Source organism: Muscardinus avellanarius (assembly GCF_963383645.1).
Source record: "Muscardinus avellanarius genome assembly, chromosome: X".
In the NCBI taxonomy this organism is placed as follows: Eukaryota; Metazoa; Chordata; class Mammalia; order Rodentia; family Gliridae; genus Muscardinus; species Muscardinus avellanarius.
This window is the reverse complement of record NC_137792.1, coordinates 113,805,081-113,827,114: the sequence shown is the minus strand read 5'-3', so window position 1 is coordinate 113,827,114 and position 22,034 is coordinate 113,805,081. Positions and strand designations below refer to the sequence as shown.

General features: G+C 40.6%; 1 protein-coding gene across 1 annotated transcript in view; it reads left to right on the top strand.

Moving 5' to 3' along the window:
• The window catches only part of ATRX (ATRX chromatin remodeler), a gene marked incomplete at both ends in the record, with an annotated part of 162,023 nt that overhangs the window by 32,591 nt on the left and 107,398 nt on the right, over nt 1-22,034 (top strand). Inside the window, 5 exons of the mRNA XM_080719003.1 lie at nt 2,039-2,163; nt 5,462-5,575; nt 11,033-11,142; nt 17,184-17,251; nt 17,533-20,585. Of these exons, the coding sequence (XP_080575129.1) occupies nt 2,039-2,163; nt 5,462-5,575; nt 11,033-11,142; nt 17,184-17,251; nt 17,533-20,585 (3,470 nt within the window). The remainder of the gene's footprint in view (nt 1-2,038; nt 2,164-5,461; nt 5,576-11,032; nt 11,143-17,183; nt 17,252-17,532; nt 20,586-22,034) is intronic.

The following is a 22,034-nucleotide window of genomic DNA, read 5'->3' as shown; positions in this document are numbered from 1 at the left end:
GTCTCACTAAGTTGCTGAGGGCCTCACTAAGTAGCTGAGGCTGGCTTCGAACCTGTGCGATCCTCCTGTCTCAGCCTCCCAAGCGCGGGGATTACAAGCGTGTGCCACGCTTGTGTGTGGCTAATCCCAGTATTTTGGAGGCTGAGACTGTAGGATTACAAGTTCGAGGCCATTGTATGATAATTTAACAAGACTGGGTTTTAAAATAAAAAAGAGCTTTGATTATAGTTCAGTGGTAGATATCCCCTGGGTTTAATCCCTAAAACCACATAAACAAATAAGCACACATGCAAAACACATGTGTTTGTATATACATAGATATATGTGTGTATGTATATGTTTCTTTATATATATATATCCATGTGTATATTTATGTATATATACATGAATGCATATATATGTATTTAATGTTTTAGATAATAATATGTGCTGAAAAAGGAGAAAAAAAGAAGTATTGAATGTGTAAGACAACATGGTATTTTAGGATTGTGTGAAATTGTCTAGGATGAGTGTTAGTCATCATAGATGTAAGTTATGAGGCTATGAAAGAATGGCAGACTTTTTTTGTGTGGTATTGGGGGTGGAACCCAGGGGCCTTCTACCTCCAAGCTATACCCCCAGCCCTATTTCTTATTTTTTATTTTAAAACAGGGTTTCAGTTGTGGAGGGCCTCACTAAGTAGCTGAGGCTGGCCGCAAACCTGCGATCCTCCTTTCTTAGCCTCCCAAGTACTGGGATCAGCAATCATGTGCCACTACACCTGTCTTGGTAAACAGTTTTTTTTTGGTTCTCAGTTGTTAAATTGTTCACAAGGACTTAAACTATTTCTAAATATACTTAACCCCCCAAATACTGGGAAATATATATATTTGTACTAGGGATTGATTTTAGGGACATTCTACATTCGAGCCCCACCTCTTTAAAATATATTTAAAAACTTTTGAACCAAAGTTGGGCGTGGTGGTGCACGCTTGCAATCCCTGTACTGGGAGGCTGAAACCCGAGGATCGCGGTTTGGGGACAGCCTAGGCTACTTAGTGAGGCCCTCTGTAACTCAGTGAGACTCTGTTTCAAAATAAAGGATAAAAAATAGGGCAGGGAGTGTAGCTCGGAGGTCAAATGCCCTTGGGTTCCATCTCCAGACCTACAAAAAACAAATTTATTTGGAAACAGGGTCTTCCTAAGTTGCTGAGAGTTACACTAGGTTGCTGATGCTGTCCCCGAACTTTCTACCCTCCTATCTCAGCCTCCCAAGTACTGGGATTATAGGCATGCGCCCCACGGGAGTGTATTTCTTACTAGCAATTTGCTGCTTTAGTCTATTGGACTCTTGTTGCCTCTAAGTACAGCTTGCTTGCTTGTTATTTTATTCTCTACAATAGTGATTCATAAACATTCATGATCCCCTTTGTAGATTTTTTTTGAAGTCCTGAGGATGAAAGCCAAAGCCTGTTTTTTATTCCTTATTTTGAAACAGGGTCTCACTAAGTAGCTGAGGCTGGCCGCTAACATGTGATCCAGCCTTCCGAATGCTGGGATTGCAAGCATGTGCCACCATGCCCGGCTTCCCTTTGTAGATTTTTAAGAACATACATGGCCAGGCATGGTGGCACATGCCTGTACTCCCAATACTTAGGGGGCTGAGATATGAAGATGAATGGTTCGAGGACAGCCTCAGTAACTTAGTGAGGCTCTCTTCAACTTAGGAAGACCCTGTGTCTAAATAAAAAATAAATCAGGACTGGAGGTGTAGCCCAGAGGTAAAATGCCCCTGGGTCCCATCCCTGTGTACACACACACACACACACACACACACACACACACACACACACACACACTGCACATGTCCTGGTCCTACTGTATGTTACTGAATCATATCCTGTAGTGATATTTCAGAGATGTATGCTTTCCTTTCTGATTCTGATACACATCCCCGATTGAGAGCTACTGCAAAATCTAAACATATTACTTATGTCTTTGGAGTGATGTTCCAGTGGTCAGAAATGCTCATAATTCTATGGACTTAATTGTTTTCTAGGAAACCTTCAATTGTAACAAAGTATGTAGAATCTGATGATGAAAAACCTTTAGATGAAACTGTGAATGAAGATGCTTCTAATGAAAATTCAGAAAATGACATTACTATGCAAAGCTTGCCAAAAGGTAAGGTTTGTTAATTTTTCATATCCATTTACAGTTAAAATGTATTTTTAAATGCAATGATCACAAAATGGAATGTGGTTTCTGTTAGCTATATTTAAAAGACCATGTTAGTCTTTTACTGATCGTGGTCTGGAAGTGTATTAGAACGATCATAGTAACGTGTTATTGATGGTAAAAATTTGGAATATCCAATTAGTTTCGAAAAGAACAAAATCAAATATTTTTTCCATTGGGTTTGTAAACAAAAGGGGAGGGGCCTTTGTTTTCTAAACGATACTTGAATGTGGAGGTAGGGTTAAAAGTTGAATAGTTTTGATTTGCTAAATTTTTATGTGCTTGGTTTATGTAAAAACGTAATGACAATTCTTGAAAACTTAAAAGTTTTAGTTCAGATTAGTCTTAATGCATTCTCCCTTTTTCAGTGGTCTCAAATATCAAACCCGGGGCCTCACTTGTGGTAGTCAGCACTCTGTTGCTGAGCTCTCTCCCAGCCCCTGTCTTAAATTCCCTACGGCTAAAAAGCCAGAGTTAACCATTAAAGATAGATTTAGATGTACTGCGTAAAGTTACCTTTTTTCAAAAATGTTGTCATATATATGTCAACTCTTTAACTGTAAAATTCCATTAATTAGATGGAGGGGGAAAAAGCTAACTGAAGATCTTGGACTTTTCATAGCTTATGTCTGATTGCAGAGTGGATGAAGAAAGAGTGATAAGGGAATTGGTGATTCCACTGTGTTTGAAAGAGTCAACATTTTAATTTTTTTCACTGTTAAACCATGTCTCTTAGTAGAATTTTTAATTTACTCTCACAGTCAGATCTTTTATAGCAGTGTTTATTAAATCTTGTTCCCTATGTTTTTGTGATGCATTTTTAGAATTATGGAAATTTACAAAATTTGGTGGGTAGAGGTGTCAGCTTTTGTTTAGGAGCTACAGTGTGAATTGAGAAATGACATGTGGGCCGGGCGTGGTGGCGCACGCTTGTCATCCCAGTACTTGGGAGGCCGAGACAGGAGGATCACAGGTTTGCGGCCAGCCTCAGCAACTTAGTGAGGTCCTCTGCAACTTAGTGAGACTCTGTTTCAAGATTAAAATAGGGCTGCGGGTATAGCTCAGAGGTAGAATGTCCCTGGGCTTAATCCCGAGTACGAAACACACACACACACACACACACACAAAAGACAAGAAAAGAAAATATGGAAAGGAAATGTTAGAAAAGTGGCAGAAGAAGAATTGAGGGGCCTATGATTTACTTGGCTTGCCAAATTATGTCAGTTTTAGGCAGTGGGTTTTTTGTCTGAGGTCAGAAACAACTAACAGGAGAGTCTGCGTCCCAATGGCAGCGTCTCACTGAATGGTAACATTCTTGGTGAATGCCATGGGGCGTGCTTATGGTGTTAAGAATTCGGAGTTGAAACTCACCGATACTGTGAGAGAAATCAGTATGTCGCTAACCTGAGTAAAGCCTATTTCTGTTATACTAGAACAAATAAACCTGCTTCATACGGTTAAATCTGTGTGGTTATTTTTATTGTCAAAATACTGTATTGAGTATGTGTAGGTATCCAAATGAACTCAAAAGGGTGCAGCAGGGTAGTTACGGTTTATGGTGTTAAGGGAACACATTCAGAGTTCAAGGCCATTTTTTTTTTTTGGTTTTAAATTGAGAAGCTAAGATTTCAACCCAGTTTGCCTTAATCCAAAGCTAGTGGGTGCACAATTTCCACTTTGATACTTTGCTTTGTTCCATTTAGAGAAGAATCTTCAGGAAAGAAAGGCTGAATTATTTTTTGAATATTTTAAAATCTCGAGTTAGCCGGGTGTGGTGGCGCACGCTTGTAATCCCTGCGCTCTCAGCAACTTAGTGAGACCCTGTTTCCAAATAAAATAGAAAATAGGTCTGGGAGTGTAGCCTGAAGGTAGAAAGCCTCTGGGTTCCACCCCAAGTAACACCACATACACACAAATATCTTGAGTTATTTTCATATGCTGGGGCTTCTCTAGCCTATATGCATGATATGATTGTTGTAAATAACTTTTTTGAGGGGGATGAGGATCATTTAAACTTAAGCAGAGTCTACAAAATGGAAATCTTTTATGCCCTCTCCCCCCTTTTTTAGAGATTCAGAAATTCACGTAACATCTAGATGCTGTAACTTGCCAAAATCTGCTTGTTGAATAACAAAGATCTGTGTTTCAGAGGGAGCACTGACAGCCACCTGCTTTTACTTTAATTGTTGTCGGTAATGGCCACTTACTAAATGGAACAATGTAGGTGAGGTTTGAGACCTGGACCCTTTTTGCAATGTCCATTTTATTTGCTCTTGAGAGAATGGATTGAAAAGTTAAATTGATAACTTTCTCTTCAGTCCATTTGTTCTGTAGTTAAGAAAGGACTTTTCTTTCTAAAATAGTTCAATGGACACGAACAAATGCTTTCATTCCACAATTTATTGTTAGAGCACTTTAGCTTTCTTAAAGTAATCTTCCATTTAAAACTCTTTAGGCTAGCTGGGCGTGGTGGCTCACGCTTGTAATCCCAGCGCTTGGGAGGCCGAGACAGGAGGATCGCACAGGTTCGAAGCCAGCCTCAGCTACTTAGTGAGGCTCTCAGCAACTTAGTGAGACCCTGTTTCCAAATAAACTAGAAAATAGGTCTGGGAGTATAGCCTGGAGTTAGAAAGCCTCTGGGTTCCATCCCCAGTACCACCAAAAAAAATTAAACTCTAGGCTAATCTTAACAATGCTCTTGATTTTGCAGGGTAGTGAAGCTTTGACATACTATTTGGGAAATCCTGTAGAACAAATGCAGCCTTAATTGAATGATCCCCTCCACTCATCCCCAAAGTAAAATAAAACAACCCTGAAAAATACCTTAAAAGTTTTTTCTCATTTCTAATATAAAAAGAGTAAAATGTCTTTTTTATTCCTCTTTACTATTTTACAAATTCTCTATGGAACTTAGCTTGAATGTTAATATTCATAACAGCTTTTGGAATTGGCACTATAAACATTCAGAATTGGGCTGAGGCTCTTTGGTTCCTACATTTCTGTTACAATCCGTAATACCTCACCCTCCTTCTATGAACCATATTCCAGCCACGTAGTGTGATTGTTGGCACCTGGCCCTTGTACTGCTTTCCTATCTCGTTTACTCTCGTGAGGTCCTTATACACGTTTTAAGCGTTGAAGGAGAAACTATGTACCAGCAATGTTGGCTTTGTCTGAACTGAAGTCTTGTACTTCACTTGCACATTTAGTATGTGTAATGGTTTTCTAAATGAAATCATTCTAGGTACAGTGATTGTACAGCCAGAGCCAGTGCTGAATGAAGACAAAGATGATTTTAAAGGGCCTGAATTTAGAAGCAGAAGTAAAATGAAAACTGAGAATCTCAAAAAGCGCGGAGGTAAATACAAGTGCAAATGGAACATGAGTTTAAATTGCTGTTTATGACCATATTGGAAAATTTTGTGCTTCCTAAAAATACCTCCATTTTCTGCCATTGTTTATTAAAAGCACTGCTTAAAAGTAACTTCTGGTGCTCTTTGAGCTCTGAAGCAGAAAAGGTTAAACACCATTTATCAAAATACCCTTGCCTTCAGCGGCTATTAAGTTATTTCAAGAAGCTTATTAGCGTTTCCTTCCTCCACATGTTAGTTCCACAATACCTATATGGCAGAATACCACGTGTTTTCTCTTACCCAGGAAGAATTAGAGGTTTATTCCAAAATTTTGCCTGTGGCCTTCAGGTAACTAACTCCACATATATTCAGAATATTGTTACATAGAGTGATAGACATCTGTGTTAGGCATTGACCTTGGGGCACTTATTAAAAATGAAAACCCCTTGACTTAACTTCTAACAGGGTAGCATTTCTGGGAACAAGGTCACTAATGACCAAGGTAAATTTGTTCTTAGTGTATGCTAAAGTTTCAGATCTGCTATGCAATGTAGAGTTGAGTTGGAAGCAGAAGGGAGCTAGAGCTAATAAACTTCTCTCCATGTGCTAGGGCCACCTGTCCCTTATCCTTCCACCTGCACTGATGTGTACATCCAAACTGGCTACATTTCTCTATAATGTATAGCATAAGAAGAGTTCATTTAGAAATTTCTGAGAGTGGAGTGTGTGTCCTACCTGTTTGTGTGTGGTTCCTAAAGAGTGCCTGTATACACACCTGGGCAGACGAGCAGAGCCAGTATGTACAACTATGAACCGAGTGACTCTCCAAAGGACAGAGCGTGACGCTCCAGTTCTAAATAGAAGTGTAATAAAGGTATCTATTTTATACTGACCATGTTATCTAAAAGGTGACATTCTAGTAAAATATTTATATTGGGGAAAATCAATGAAGATTTTTATTTCAATACTGTGATTATCTTGATGGAGCCAGTAAAATATATCTGTACTTATTCTATCAGGTTTCAGATTAAATAATTTATTAGGTTGCCAGTGAAAATCAAGGAAACGTTTAGTCTTTGGCCCACAAGGGGGTGTCCAGCCCCCTTTGAAACGATTTTCTGAGAATATCGTTTATAGTAGGGAAACTGCCATGGCGGCGACACAGCTCCCCAGGTAAGGTGCAGTTCTCACAACTTCAGGGAATCAGCAAGTGATGATGGTAAGGCTCGGTAACATGAGCAGCTTCCGATCGTGGATCCTTCAGCATAGACTACTTTGCATCACGATGTCCAAGTGGTGTCTTTCGGGAAGGGATTCTAGAACTGAATAGTGTCTGAAATGTGGATAGCATCTGAAAGCACAGTAAAAGAAGAACCATTGTGATCGGGGAGGGTATTCCCAGCGCCACTTTGCTATGCTGCTGGTCTCAGCTGAGAGTGTCTCTAGAACATTTGTATTGAGTGTTGTATTTAAGATTGTTTGTGATACTTAAGGGAATATGTGTGTTTATTGTCCTATAGTAGCATTTAAATATTTTATGTTTAGGCTTGTCCTAATCATTTGTTCCATCTGTAAAAACCGTCAGAAATCACACAGGGAGCCGGGTGTGGCGGCACAGGCTTGTAATCCCAGTACTTGGGAGGCTGAGACAGGAGGATCACAGGTTCAAGGACAGCCTCGGCAACTTAGAGAGGCCCTCTCTCTAACTTAGTGAGACCCTATTTCCATATAAGAAATCAAGTCGGGTTGGGGGTATAACTTGGAGGTAGAATGCCTCTGGATTCCATCCCCAGTACGTACCAAAGGGAAAAAAAAGGGAATCACATGGGAAATTTAATTTAGGTTTACTTATATATACACAAATGAATAAAGGAGTGATCGGAGGTACTGAATTGTAATTAGCATTCAAACTTTTTAGTAAAATTTGTTCCAAAATCTAAGCCTAATGTAAGAAATTGTCAAGCATGTAAACTTTCTATATAAAATAATCTTTGATTGATTTGGAACAAAATTATAGCATAATGGCACAGCTAAAGCGACCATTTCACGAATTGCCTTTTTAAAAATATCCTAGCCTGGGCATGGTGGTACATGCCTGTAATCCTAGTACTTGAAAGACCGGGACAGGGTAATCACTGGTTTGAGGTCAGCCTCAGCAACTTAGCAACACCCTGTTTCAAAAGAAAAAGAAAAAGGACTGAGGGTGTAGCTCAGAGATATAAAGTCACTGGGTGCAATCCCCAGTAATTCCCTGTCCCCCAAAAAACAATCATAGTCTATTTTGACGTAATGTCCCCAGTTTAATTGTTAAAAATTATGTTATACCTAAATATTCTGCACAGCAAAATAATTTTGTTCTCTTTTTAAAACCACTAAAATGTGAAGTCAGAAATGAAAATACCTCTTTTCTATTTATATACTGTTATAATCTTGAAGATATTTTATATCTAAATATAAAAATTTAAAACATATACAGAAACAAGTACATAAAGTAACATTTCAACATTTTACCATATTTACTTCAGATCTCACTTAAATAAAATAATGGTTCAGTCCTCCTTTCATCCATTTCCCCTTCCTCCCACCCCACAGGTAATGATTATCTTAAATTTTATGCATGTGCATGTTTATGCATGTTTTTCTATATTTTTATACATGTATTAAAACATTTTTCATTGAAAATATAAAAAATAGTATGCTGTATATTTCCTTTGGGAACACTTTTTATATTGTTTTTGAAATTTATATATGTCAGTAAATATATATCTACTATATATATCTTTATTCTTACTATATATCTGCTGCTATACATAATTCTGTTATAGTATGAATAAAATTTTTTCTAAAATATGAAGTTATTTCCAGTTTTTGTTTTCTGATTAGCACAGCAGTGGGTTCTTTATATACTATTTTTTTTGCTCATGTTGGGGAATTTTTCCAAAGGATCGCATTGTTTAAAAGAAATTCTTGTTCGCTGTATATTGTGAAAATACCTAAAAGGTAATAACATTTAGCACAGGATGAATATTCATCTGTAGTTTTCATTTATCTTGTTTGGTTTCTTGAATGAAATCATTATTTGTAATGAAAATGTATGTTATATATTTGTTTTTGTTAAAACAACAATAATATGAATACTCAAGATGAAAACACAAACATAGGATGCTGACGTGTGTGTGTGTGTGTGTGTGTGTGTGTGTGTTCCTAGGGATTGAAGCCAGAAGCATTCTACCTCTGCACTACACCCCCAGCCCTATGTTATTTTTTATTTTGGAATGTGGTCTCACTAAATTACGGAGGGCCTCCCAAGGTTGCTGAGGGTAGCCTCAAACCTGTGATCCTCCTGCCATCCTTCTAAGTACTGGGATTACAGGCATGTGCTACCATGCCTGTAGGACGGTGTGATTTAAAGTAAAATATTAGCAACGTATATAGTAACCCTGCAAATTTTCTTATTTCCTGAAAAAGTATGGTGTTGTCCTTGTGCTTTTTTTCATGATACGAGGGGATGGAATCCAGGAGCATTCTACCTCAGAGCCACACTCCCAGCCCCATTTTAGTTTTTCTGTTTTGAAACAAGGTCTCACTGAATTGCTGAGGCTGTCCTTGAATTTGCAATCTTCCCTCTTAGTTTTTCAAGTATTGGAATAATGGGTTTGTACCGCTGTGCCTAGCTGGTCCTTGTACTTGAAACTTCTTAGCTGGGCATGGTGGTGCACGCTTGTAATCCCAGTACTTAGGAGATTAAGACAGGAGGACTGCAGGTTTGTAGCCAGCCTCAGCTACTTAGTAGGCCCTTCATAACTTAGTGAGACCCTGTTTCAAAATAAAGAATAAAAAATAGGGTTAGGATTATAGCTCATTGGTAGGGATGCCCCTGGGTTCAATCCTCAGTACCACAAAAAGAAAAAAACTTCTTTAGCTTCTAAAAATAAGCATACAATAATGTTTAGTCTCATGGTGCTTTAAATCTTAAAACTATCAAAATCACAAAATAGAAAATTACAAGATAGAAATATATATAATGATTTGTCTTTTATTTATAAATGGAGACAGAGGTGGGTGATATTTTCCCCCTACTTTTCTCCCTTTTATTTGTGAATGCAGGTGTTTTCACGGGTCTGTTTTGAATCATAATCTACTGTCTTATTTGGATCAAAGTCTTGGTTGTACATCAGGTTCATGTGTAAAAAATGTCTGCGATTTGAATCCAGTGGGTTTTTTTTTTTTGCGGCGGTATTGGGGATAGGACCCAGGGGCATTCAACCTCTAAGCTATATCCCCAGACCTATTTTATTCTTTGGTTTGGAAACCGGGTCTCACTAAGTTGCAGATGGCCTAAGTTGCTGAGCCTGGCCGCGAACTTGTGAACTTCTGTCTCAGCCTTCCAAGTACTAGGATGACAAAGTGTGCGCTAGCAAGCCCAGTTGAATCCAGTATTTTAGAGGTCGAAAGACAGCCTGTTTTTTCTTTTTGTTTTCTTAGATGGGGTTTTACTGTCTTGCCCAGTCTTTCCTTGAACTCCTGGGCTCAAGTGTAGCTGGGACTATAGACAAGTGTCTGAGTGTCTTTTTTTTTGGTGGTCCTAGAGACTGAGCCCAGAAGTATTCTACCTACAGGATATAGCCCCATCCCTATTCTTTTGTTTAGTTTGAAGTAGGCTCTCACTAGGTTGATGAGAGTCTCACTACTTCCTGAGGCTGTCCTGGAACCTGGGATTTTCCTGTCTCAGCCTCCCAAGTACTGGGATTACAAGTGTGCGCCATCAAAGCAGATTCTTTGGATGGTTCTGGTAATGTCATGTGCAAATTTTCATGTACTTTATTGATAAGATTTTTGCACACAATTTCACATTGAGAATAAAAACCTTCAGGGCATGGCTAACACATATAGGGTTGAAAACGAATCTTTCCACATGTGTCACTTCCCCATTTTTAAGAAGTGATGTTATATTTATTTGTAAAGCAATACCAACATGAAATAAGAGCTCTTGAACTTTAGAACTTTGTTTGGTACTGGGGATTGGACCCTAAGGGCATTCCACCTCTTTAACTACACTCTCAGCCCTTTTTAATTTTTATTTGGAAACAGGTTCTTGCTAAGTTGGTGAAGATCTTGCTAAGTTGCCTTGAACCTGCGATCCTCCTGTTTCAGCCTCCCAAGTACTGGGATTACAGGCGAGCACCATTGCTCCTGGTTTAGAAACTTCATGGGTCATGTTATGTTAGGGTGTGAGAAATGTAAAAGGAAATAGCATGGGATTGGTAGCTTGAATTTACCAATATTGTTAGGTGTTGAAGAGAGTTGAAAAAGTTAATAATTTAAACTTGTCAAAAAAGCAGTTTCTCAAGGGTTATGAGGTCTTCCATTTCCAATACAAAGTTTTCAATATACTGACTAAGGTAAACATATTTTCCCCTCTGTGTGTAAATGTGTGAATAATGATCACTCCTTTTTCCTAGAAGATGGCCTTCATGGAATTGTGAGCTGCACGGCTTGTGGACAACAGGTCAATCATTTTCAAAAAGATTCCATTTATAGACATCCTTCACTGCAAGTTCTTATTTGTAAGGTATGTAATGATCTGTTGGTAAGCTTTCTGCTCTTGGAGGGCTTACACTGTAGTGGGGAAGAGTGATGTCTAAAGTCTTGGAAAGTGCCGTTATAGAGGAGATAGTGTGATTATGGAGTGTTCATGAAGCTTTTGTCATTAGGACTTGGGTTGGGTGGCTTTCTAGTGGAGGTAAAGTAAACTGATAACTGATATGAATAAGAGTTGGCCTGGTCGGGCCAGGCATGGTGGCACACGCTTGTAATCCCAGCATTTGGGAGGCTGAGACAGGAGAATGGTGGTTCCCGGACAGCCTCGGCTACTACTTAGGCCTTTGTAACTCAGTGAGACCCTGTTTCAAAATAAAGAATAAAAAATAGGGCTGGGTGTGTAGCTCGAAAGTAGAATGTCCCTAGGTTCAGATCCCATTACTACATAAATAAATAAATAAATAAATAAATAAAATATTTAAGCTGGATATAGTGGCACACGCTTGTGATCCCAGTACATGTGAGGCTGAAACAGGAGGATTGCAGGTTTGTAGCCAGCCTCGGCAACTTATAAATTTTTTTGTTTGTTTGTTTTTGTTTGGTTTGGTTTTTTTTTGCAGTGCTGGGAATTGAACCCAGGAGCATCTACTTCCAAGCCACACCCCCAGCCCTATTTTTTATCTTTTATTTTGAAACAAGGTCTCACCAAGTTGTGGAGGGCCTCACTAAGAAGCTGAGGCTGGCTGTGAACCTGTGATCCTCCTGTCTCTGCCTCCCAAGTACTTGGATTACAAGCATGTACCACCATACTTGGCTCTCAGCAATTTGGGAGGCCCTATGCAACTTAGACCCTGTATCAAAATAAAGAATAAAAATATGGCTGGTGGTATCGTTTGGAGGTAGAATGCCCCTAGGTTTAACCCACAGTTCCGGGGGGGGGGGTAGTTTAAGGCAGCTGTTGTGGCACATGCTTATAATCCCAGTTCTTGGTTGGCTGAGACTGGAAGATTGCAGATTCTTGACCAGCCTTAGCTACTTAGTGATACCTTCTGCAACTTAGTGAGACCCCGTTTCAAAAATAAAGAATAAAAAATAGGGCTGTGTATGGAGCTCAGATGGAGTGTCCCTGAGTTCAATCCCCAGTACTGCCAAAAAAAAAAAGGAGAAAAAATGTATTAATTAGGCATGGGTATCACGTGTCTTTAATCCTAGTATTTGGTAGGCTGAGACAGTAGGATTGAAAGTTTGAGGTCACCTTGCAGTAACTCAGTGAGATCCCCGTTTCAACATAAGATAAGATAAAATAAAATAGAGCTGGGAGTGTAGCTCAGATGTAGAATGCCCATGGTTTTAGTCCCCAGTGCCCAACACACACACACGCGCACACACACACACACACACACACACACACACACGAATGTTTAGTGTATGCTGACAAGAGTTTTAACAGTTCATTTACACTTTTATTAATATTACCATGGAGCTAATTTTTTTTTTTTTACTGAAGATTAAACTCAGAAGGATTCTACCTCTAAGCTACACCTCCAGCCTGATTTTACTTCTTATTTGGAAACAGGGTCTCACTAAGTAGTCAAGAGCCTTACTAAGTTTCTGAGGCTGACTTTGAACTTGCGATACTCCTGCCTCAGTCTCCCAAGTACTGGAATTACAGGTAGTCACCACCCTGCCTGGCCCGTGGAGTAAACTTAAAATGCCCATGAATATCAAGCGTAGGGCTCCCTCACTCATGTAAGCGGAGATGAGTCTTGAGTTAGTTTGTTACCCATTGAAAAGCCACGTCCCAAAAGCAGGGAAGGAGCTAGGCATGGTGGCACATGACTCAGCGATTTAGCGAGACCCTTTTTCAAAGTAAAAAAATAAAAAGGGCTAGGAGTGTAGCCCAGAGGTAGAACACCTCTGGGTGCAATCCCCAGTACCAAAAAACAGAAAACAAAAAAAAGCAGGGAAGGCTATATTTTCTTCTGAGTTGTAACGCTAGACTTTTTGTGTGTGATATTAGAGATTAAACTGAGCTACATCACTAGCCTTTGTGTGTGTGTTTGGGGGTGGGTACTGGAGCTTGAGCCCAGGGGCATTCTACCTCTGAGCCACACTTGCAAACATATTCTATTTTTAGTTAGTTAGTTAGTTAGTTTATTTATTTATTTATTTATTTATGGCACTGGGGATGGCACCCAGAGGCATTCGATCTCTGAGTTCCACCCCCCCAGCCCTATTTTATTTTAAACAGCGTCTCGCTAGGTTGATGAGAGTCGCACTACTTGCTGAGGCTGTCCTCGAACCTGCGATTCTCTTAGCCTCCCAAGCACTGGGATCCCAAGTCACGTGCCACCATGCCCGGCTATCCCCAACCCTTTTGTTAAAAAAAATTATTATGAGACAGGCTTTCACTAAATTCTCAGGCATAGAAGTGTGGTGCTCAGCCTCAGCCTCCCACGTAGCTGGGATTACAGGTGGCACCACACCTCCTTTCCTTTCCTTTTCTCTTTTCTTTGTTGTATTGGAGATTGAACCCAGGGGTGTTCTACCTATGAGCTACCCCAGTTTTATTTTATTTTATTTTATTTATTTTAAAATATAGTCTCACTAAATTGTGGAGGGCCTCACTAATTTGCTGAATCTGGCTGCTAACCTGCAAATATTGGGATTACATGCATGCATCACCATGTCTGGGAAGTTTTGACCTTTTTTTTTTTTTTGGGTGGTACTGGGGATGGAACCCTTCTACCTCCGGGCCACACTCTCAGACCTATTTTATAATTTTTATTTGGAAACAGGGTCTCTTGAGCCAGCTGAGGCTGGCTTCGAATCTAAGCGATCCTCCTGTCTTAGCCTCCCGAGCGCGGGGACTACAAGTGTGCGCCACCACGCCCGGCGGGGTTTTGACCTTCTTAAATGTGATGAAATTCATTTTGTCCGTTAGCAATTTGTTTCCTCCTTTTCTTGAATTCAGTTTACCCAGTGACCTATCTAGGGTACATACGGTAGTGTCTACTTGTATTTTATTTTTCTGTAATGAAGATTAAGCCCAGAGTGGATGCTAGTTAAGCCGCTACCACTGAACTACATATATCTATAGTATTTTTTAGTTTATTTTGAGACAAGGTTCTGTTATATTGGCCATGTTGGCCTCGAAGTTGAGATCCTTCTCTCTTAGCCACCTTTATTTATTTTAAATTTTGAGGGGGCAGATCTCAGGTTGCTGGATTTGTAACCTGTATCTTTTCTCCTTCCTTATATGTATGCTTTCTCTTACTCAAGGGCCAGATGGTTGTGCCTAGGCCATCTCAGTAATCAGTTGTTTTCATCGGTGAGCATTGAACCTTCCCTTGTCTCAGTATCACTGGAAATGAGTTTGAAGTTAGCAACACTTAGATTTGAATAAGTTTTTCCTCTTACTACTTGTGTATTATTTGTGTATTAATAAACCTTAACCTTTTCACTCATAATATTTTCTACCTTACATGGTACACACTTTGAGTTGTAAAGGTAATGTAGATTAACTAGTTGTACTCATAGCAGCTATTTATATATGGTGATTTTTTTTTTTGGTGGTACTGAGGGTGGAACGCAGAGGCTTTCTACCTCCGGGCTATACTCCCAGACCTTTTTTCTATTTTATTTGGAAACAGGGTCTCACTAAGTTGCTGAGAGCCTCACTAAGTAGCTGAGGCTGGCTTCGAACCCGTGGGATCCTCCTGTCTCAGCCTCCCAACTGCGGGGATTACAAGCGCCCGGCCATATATATATGGTGATTTAAAGCTATTAAATAGCCAGGCGTGGTGGCGCAGGCTTGTAATCCTGGTGCTTGGGAGGCTGAGACAAGAGGATCGCGCGGGTTCGAAGCCAGCCTCAGCTAATTAGTGAGGCGCTCAGCAACTTAGTGAGACCCTGTTTCCAAATAAAATAGAAAAAAGGTCTGGGATATAGCCTGGTGGTAGAAAGCCTCTGGGTTCCACTCCCAGTACCACACACACACACACAAAAAGCTATTAAATAGCATCACCATTGGTTTTTGTAGTACTGGCAGTTGAACCCAGAGACATTCTGCGTCTAAGTTATACTCCCAACTCTTTTTATTTTTTTGTTTTGAAACAGGGTCTTGGTAAGTTGCTCAGGTTTTTCTTGCTAAATTTCTGAGGCTGGCTTTGAGTCTGGGATCCTCCTGCCTCAGCTTCCCAAGGACTGGGAATACAGGCATGCGCTACCATGCCTGGCCTTATATATTTTTATATAGAGCTTTGGTAGGTATATATAGGACCATAAAATTGTTTTAGTAAAAACTCTTTTAGCCGGGCGTGGTGGCGCACGCTTGTAATCCCCGCGTTTGGGAAGCAGAGACAGGAGGATCGCACAGGTTCGAAGCCAGCCTCGAGCTCTGGCTTAGGAGACCCTGTTTCCAAAAATAAAATAGGTCTGGGAGTGTAGCCCGAAGGTAGAAGGGCTTCCAGGAACCCCAGTACCACCAAAAAAAAAAAAAAACTGTTTTAGCTGGGCGTGGTGGCACACGCTGGTAAACCCAGCATTTGGGAGACTGGGACAGGAGGATCGTGCTTCACAGCCAGCCTCAGCAACTTAGTGAAGCTCTCTGCAACTTAGTCCCTGTTACAAACAAACAAATAAATAGGGCTGGGGGTATAGCTCTGACAGAGGTAAAATGCCCAGCACCAAAAAAAAAGTAGAAGGAAAAAAAGAATTAATTTATAAGCCAAGCACAGCTGCTTGCTCCTGTAATCCTAGTACTTGGGAGGCTGAGATAGGAGGAGTGCAGGTTTGAGGCTGAGATAGGAAGAATAGTTTTTAGGCTAGTGCATGGTAACTTAGGGGAGACTTTTATCTTATTTTATTTATTTATTTTTGTGTGTGTGGGACTCGGGATTGAATCCAGGGCATTTTACCTCTGAGGTACACCTCCAGTCCAATTTAATTTATTTGGAAACAGGGTCTCACTAAGTTACAGAGTGCCCGCTAAGTTGCTGCCCATCAAGTTGCTGAGGCTGACTTCAAACCTGCCATCTTTCTGTCTCAACCTCCTAAGTTTTGGGATTACAAGTGTGTACCACCATATCCAGCTGTGAGACTGTTTTAAAATTAAAAATAAAATAGGGTTTAGGGGTATAGTTCAGAGGTAGAGTGTCCCTGGGTTCAGTATCACACTAGTATCACACACAAACATGTCCACAAAAAGAATTTTTTATGATATTCCTGTCTTGAAAATAACTATTATTTGTTAGTACAGTGTTTTTGCTTTGTCTCAAATGTACATATTTCCTTTACTTTTTTTGTGGTACAGAGTATTGAACCCAGGGGTGTTCTATCTCTGAGCTATACCCCAAGTTCTATTTTATTTTGAAACAGGGTCTCACTGAGTTGCAGATAGCCTCATTAAGTTGCTGAGGCTGGCCATAAACCTGCAATCCTCTTGTCTCAGCTTCCCAAGTACTGGGATTACAGGCGTGCGCTACCATGTTTTTGTGTCTTTTACTGTGTGTGTGTGTGTGTGTGTGTGTGTGTGTGTGTGTGTGCATGCATGTAGTGCTAGAGATTGAAGCCAGGGGTATTCTACTTCTGAGCTAAACCCCCAGCCCATGATTTTTTCTTTATTTTGAAACAGGGTGTCACTGAGTTGCAGAGGGCCTCATTAAGTAGTTGAGGCTGTTTGAGAACCTGGATCCTCCTGTCTCAGCCTCCCAAGCATTAAGATTAGAGGCAAGCACCACCACACCTGGCTTTCTTTTACTATTTTAACAATTTAAAAAGTTAAGTTTTGCTGGGCGTGGTGGCGCACGCTTGTAACGCCCGCACTTGGGAGGCTGAGACAGGAGGATCGCACATGTTCGAAGCCAGCCTCAGCTACTGAGTGAGGCTCTCAGCAACTCAGTGAGACCCTGTTTTCAAATAAAATATAAAATAGGTTTGGGAGTATAGCCCGGAGGTAGAAAGCCTCTGGGTTCCACCCCCAGTACCACCAAAAAAAAAAAAGTTAAGTTTTATCCTTTACAAATGTTATGTATTTTAAATAAATTTCCCCCTCTCCTTTTCTTTCAATAGAATTGCTTTAAGTATTACATGAGTGATGATATTAGCCGTGACTCAGATGGAATGGATGAACAATGTAGGTAGGTAGTAAATCAAGATCGCCTGACATTCAGTGTTGCCTGCTTTTCAGGGAACCCTCAGAGCCTTTTATTAGCGCCATCTTTTGTAATGTCATTGATATCTTTAGTGGTTGATTGTTGTTTTCCACAAAACCTCACGTTTATGTCTAGTTTTAAGGTTTCTGCTACAGAGTAAACAGATAATCTCAAGTACCATTAAAATTTCTGGCTGAGAAAATTGCTTTACTTATCAATGAAAGTTAGCTTTGTGGGAATAATATTTAATCTTTAAAATATTTCAGATGGTGTGCAGAAGGTGGGAACTTGATTTGTTGTGACTTTTGCCATAATGCCTTCTGTAAGAAATGCATTCTCCGTAACCTGGGTCGAAAGGAGCTATCTACAATAATGGACGAGAACAACCAGTGGTATTGCTACATTTGTCACCCAGAGCCTTTACTGGACTTGGTCACTGCATGTAACAGCGTATTTGAAAATTTAGAACAGTTGTTGCAACAAAATAAGAAGAAGATAAAAGTTGACAGTGAAAAGAGTAGTAAAATATGTGACCAAGCACCCAGATTTTCTCCAAAGAAGAATAGTTCAAATTGCAATGGAGAAGAAAAGAAATTAGATGATTCCTCTTCTGGTTCTGTAACCTACTCGTATTCAGACCTAATTGTGCCCAAAGAAATGATTAAGAAGGCAAAAAAACTGATTGAGACCACAGCCAACATGAACTCAAGTTATGTTAAATTTTTGAAGCAGGCAACAGATAATTCAGAAATCAATTCCACTATGAAATTACGTCAGCTTAAGGCTTTTAAATCTGTATTGGCTGATATCAAGAAGGCTCATCTTGCATTGGAAGAAGACTTGAACTCAGAGATTCAAGCTTTGGATGTTGTAAACAAAGAGAAAAATACCAAAGAGCATAAAGATGCTAAGTCTGAAACAAAAATACGGAAAGGAGAAAAACCTTGCGCTTTGGAAAGGAAGGATTCTTTAAAGCCAGAAAGTAAACCATCAAGGAAACAGGTAGATAGTGAGCACACGGAGCAAAGTGTTTCAACAGAGGAACACAGAGCAAGTAAAAGTACCAGTAGTGACCAGAACAAATCGGATAGAAAAGAGCCTCAGTATGAGCCTACGAACACTTCTGAAGACTTGGACATGGACATTGTGTCGGTTCCTTCCTCAGTTCCAGAGGACATTTTTGGGAATCTTGAAAGTGCTATGGAAGTGCAGAGTTCAACTGATTATCAGGGGAATGGCAACAGTGGAACTGAGCAAGAACTAGAGAGTTCCTCCGTAAAATTAAGCACTCCTTCAAAAGACAACAGGGGAGGTATTAAGTCCAAAACTACAGCTAAGGTAACAAAAGAATTATATGTTAAACTCACTCCTGTTTCCCTTTCCAATTCCCCAGTTAAAGGTGCTGATTGTCAGGAAGTCCCACAAGATAAAGATGGCTCTAAGAACTCTGGCTCAAGTCCCAAGTTAGAGAAATGTGGACAGGAAAACAGTGATAAAGAGCACGTGGGTGAAAATGAAGTTCCTTTACCTTTAGAAGAATCGGATCTTCGAAGATCCCCACGTGTAAAGACTACACCCTTGAGGCGGCAGACAGAAGCCAACCCTGTGACATCTAATTCCGATGAAGAGAGTAATGAAATGGTGAAGGAGAAACAAAAACTGTCAGTTCCAATGAGAAAGAAGGATAAGCGCAATTCTTCTGACAGTGCTATAGATAATCCTAAGCCTAATAAGTTGCCCAAATCGAAGCAATCGGACATCATGGATCAAAATTCAGATTCAGATGACATGCTAGCAATCCTCAAAGAGGTAAGCAGGATGAGTCACAGTTCTTCTTCAGATACTGATATTAATGAAACTCACATGAATCATAAGACTGTGTATAATTTAAAGAAGCAAACAGGGAAAGATGATAAAGGAAAAAGGAAACGAAAAAGCTCTACTTCAGGCTCAGATTTTGATATTAAAAAAGGCAAATCAGCTAAAAGCTCTGTCATTTTGAAAAAGAAACGCCAAAACCAGTCTGAGTCATCCAATTATGACTCAGAATTAGAAAAAGAGATAAAAAGCATGAGCAAAATTGGTGCTACCCGAATAAACAAAAAGAGAGTTGCAAATAAAAAAGACTATGAGTCTTCTGAAGATGAAAAACACCGCAAAAAAGGAACAGATAATCAAAGACAGAAAAGTTTGAAGACAGCACAGGAGGGATCATCCGATGACTGTGAACGGAAGCAAGAGAGGGAGAATTCCTCTTCCGCAGAAGGCTCAGCTGAGAAGGCCAAGACCATCAAGGATCGACTTCTGAAGAAGCAGCAGGCAAGTGTGTCCGCAGAAGGTGCCGATAAGCCTTCTTCAGGGAAAGAGGAAAGTTTGAATTCCTCGGAAGACAAAAAAGTCACAGAAGTTAAAGAGAAGAGCAAGCAGCTGAAAAGCAAAATGTGTAAAAAAGCCCAGGGTGGCTTGGCCGAAGTTGTTGAGAAATTTTCCAAGAAAGACCAGAGTGAAGAATCCTCTGAAGAAGACAAGAAGCAGAACAAAAAGGGAACTGAAGAGAAAGAAAAGAAAACTCCAGGTTTGAAGAAGAAAGTAATTAAGATGGAACAAAAGTATGAATCGTCATCTGACAGCACTGAGAAATTACCTGAGGGAAAAGAAATTTGTCATTTTTCTAAGAGTATGAAACCAAGTAAGAATGATACGATTGATGGGGAAAAGAAAGGCAAAAAGCCAATAGATAAAATGGCCAAAAAGCCGGATGAATTACCCGAGAATGTGAAGAAGTTGCCAGGGAAAGCAGATAGTTGCGATTCTTCAGAAGATAAAAAGAGTAAAATTAGAGTGTCTGGTAGAGAGAAGAAAAGATGCAGCTTGCCTGAAAAGAGTTCAAGGAAGATACAAGATCTTTCCTCATCCGATACCGAGAAATATTCTGTGAAAGAAGATGGCTGTGCCTCCTTTGATAAGAGACAGAAAAGAATAGAATTGAGGGAAAGAAGAAATCTAAGTTCAAAGAGAAATACCAAGGAGATACAAAATGGCTCATCATCTTCCGATAATGAGGAAAGTTCTGAAGATGATAAAAAGAAGAAACAGAGAACGCCAGCTAAAAAGAAGGCAGGCGGTGTCAAGGAGAAAAAGAGGAACTCCCTAAGAGCATGTGCAAAAAGGAAGCAGGCAGACATTACTTCCTCTTCTTCTGATTTAGGAGATGATGATCAGAATTCTGTGGGCGAGGGGAGCAGCGATGAACAGAAAATTAAGCCTTTGACTGAACATTTTGTGCTGTCTTCACACCCTGGATTTTGCCAGTCTTCAGGTATGCAAAAATTTATGACTTGCATTTTTTATAAGCCTTTTTTAATAACAACATTGCTTAATTTTCCCTGAGGCCAATCAAGTTCAGGAGTAATGAGTAGGAGAAGTCTACTTAAAAATCACTTAAGCTGAGCGTGGTGGCGCATGCTTGTAATTCTAGTACTTGGGAGACTGAGGTGGGATGATCACAGGATCGAGGACAGCGGCAGCAAGGAGTGAGACTCATCAACCTAGCAAGATCCTGTTTCAAAATAAAAATAAGATATAGGGTGGGGGTGTAGCTCAGAGAGAATGCTCTTGGTTTCAATTTCCAGTGCTACAAAAAAAAATATTTGAACATTTACTAAAAGCATTTTACCATTGATTTTATGCTATCTTTCAAAGGTATTTCAAATAGTATTCTCGACAGGCATACCGAATTTGTTGAGTGAATAACAAAATTCCTTTGTTAGTGTTTAGTGGTTTAGTATTTAGTGGCTTTCTCTGGAGTAGTGAGTAGTGGTTTTCTTTTCTCTTATTTCTTTATTTCTTTTTGTGGCACTAGAGATTGAACCCAGGGACATTCATATATATATAATTTTAAATTAGTGCATTGTAGTCAAACATCACAATGGAATACTAAACTTGTGAAGGTATACCAGCACACATCATCCAATTACCCCTTATTCCCTCCCCGTCCCATTCCCTCCCCCTCCCTCGATCCCATGTTTGATTTGGTGGTTAACTTTGATTCATTTGTTTACATATATCATGCTTTTCAAAGAGATTCCATCCTCCCCTGTCCCATTCCCTCTGATTGGTTACCTTAATTGCTCTTCCATGGGGCCCTTTCTTCAACTAGATCTCCTCCCATTACCCATTTTTCCTAGGTTTTGCACATTAGGGAAAGCATCTGATTTTCTATTTTCTGTGATGTTTCTCTATGTATGTCGCATTGCAAGTTCTGATCTCGCTCCTGAAGGCCCCGGCGTCAGCCTGGCCCCACGACAGACTCTGATCCCGGCCTCGCTGGCTCAAGCACTGGCCTTGCCTCATGGCAAGCCCCAATCCTGATCTCGCTGGCCCCAGCTCCGTCTTCACCCCTCGGCAGGCTCCGATCCTGGCCTCAAAGGCCCCAGCACTGGCCTTGCCTCACGGCAGGCCCCGGTCCCGGCCTCGCTGGGCCCAGCACTGGCCTAACCCCTTGGAAGGCTCCGATCCCGGCCTTGCTGGCCACGGCACCAGCCTCACCCCTCGGAAGGCTCCGATCCCGGCCTTGGAGGCCCCAGCACCGGCCTTGCCTCACGGCAGTCTCCTTCCCGGCCTCGCTGGCCCCGGTACCAGCCTAACCCCTCGGCAGGCTCTAATCCCGGCCTCGGAAGCCCCAGCACCGGCCTTGCTTCATGGCAGGCTCCGATCCTGGCCTCGCTGGCCCCAGCACCAGCCTCACCCATCAGCAGGCTCCGATCCC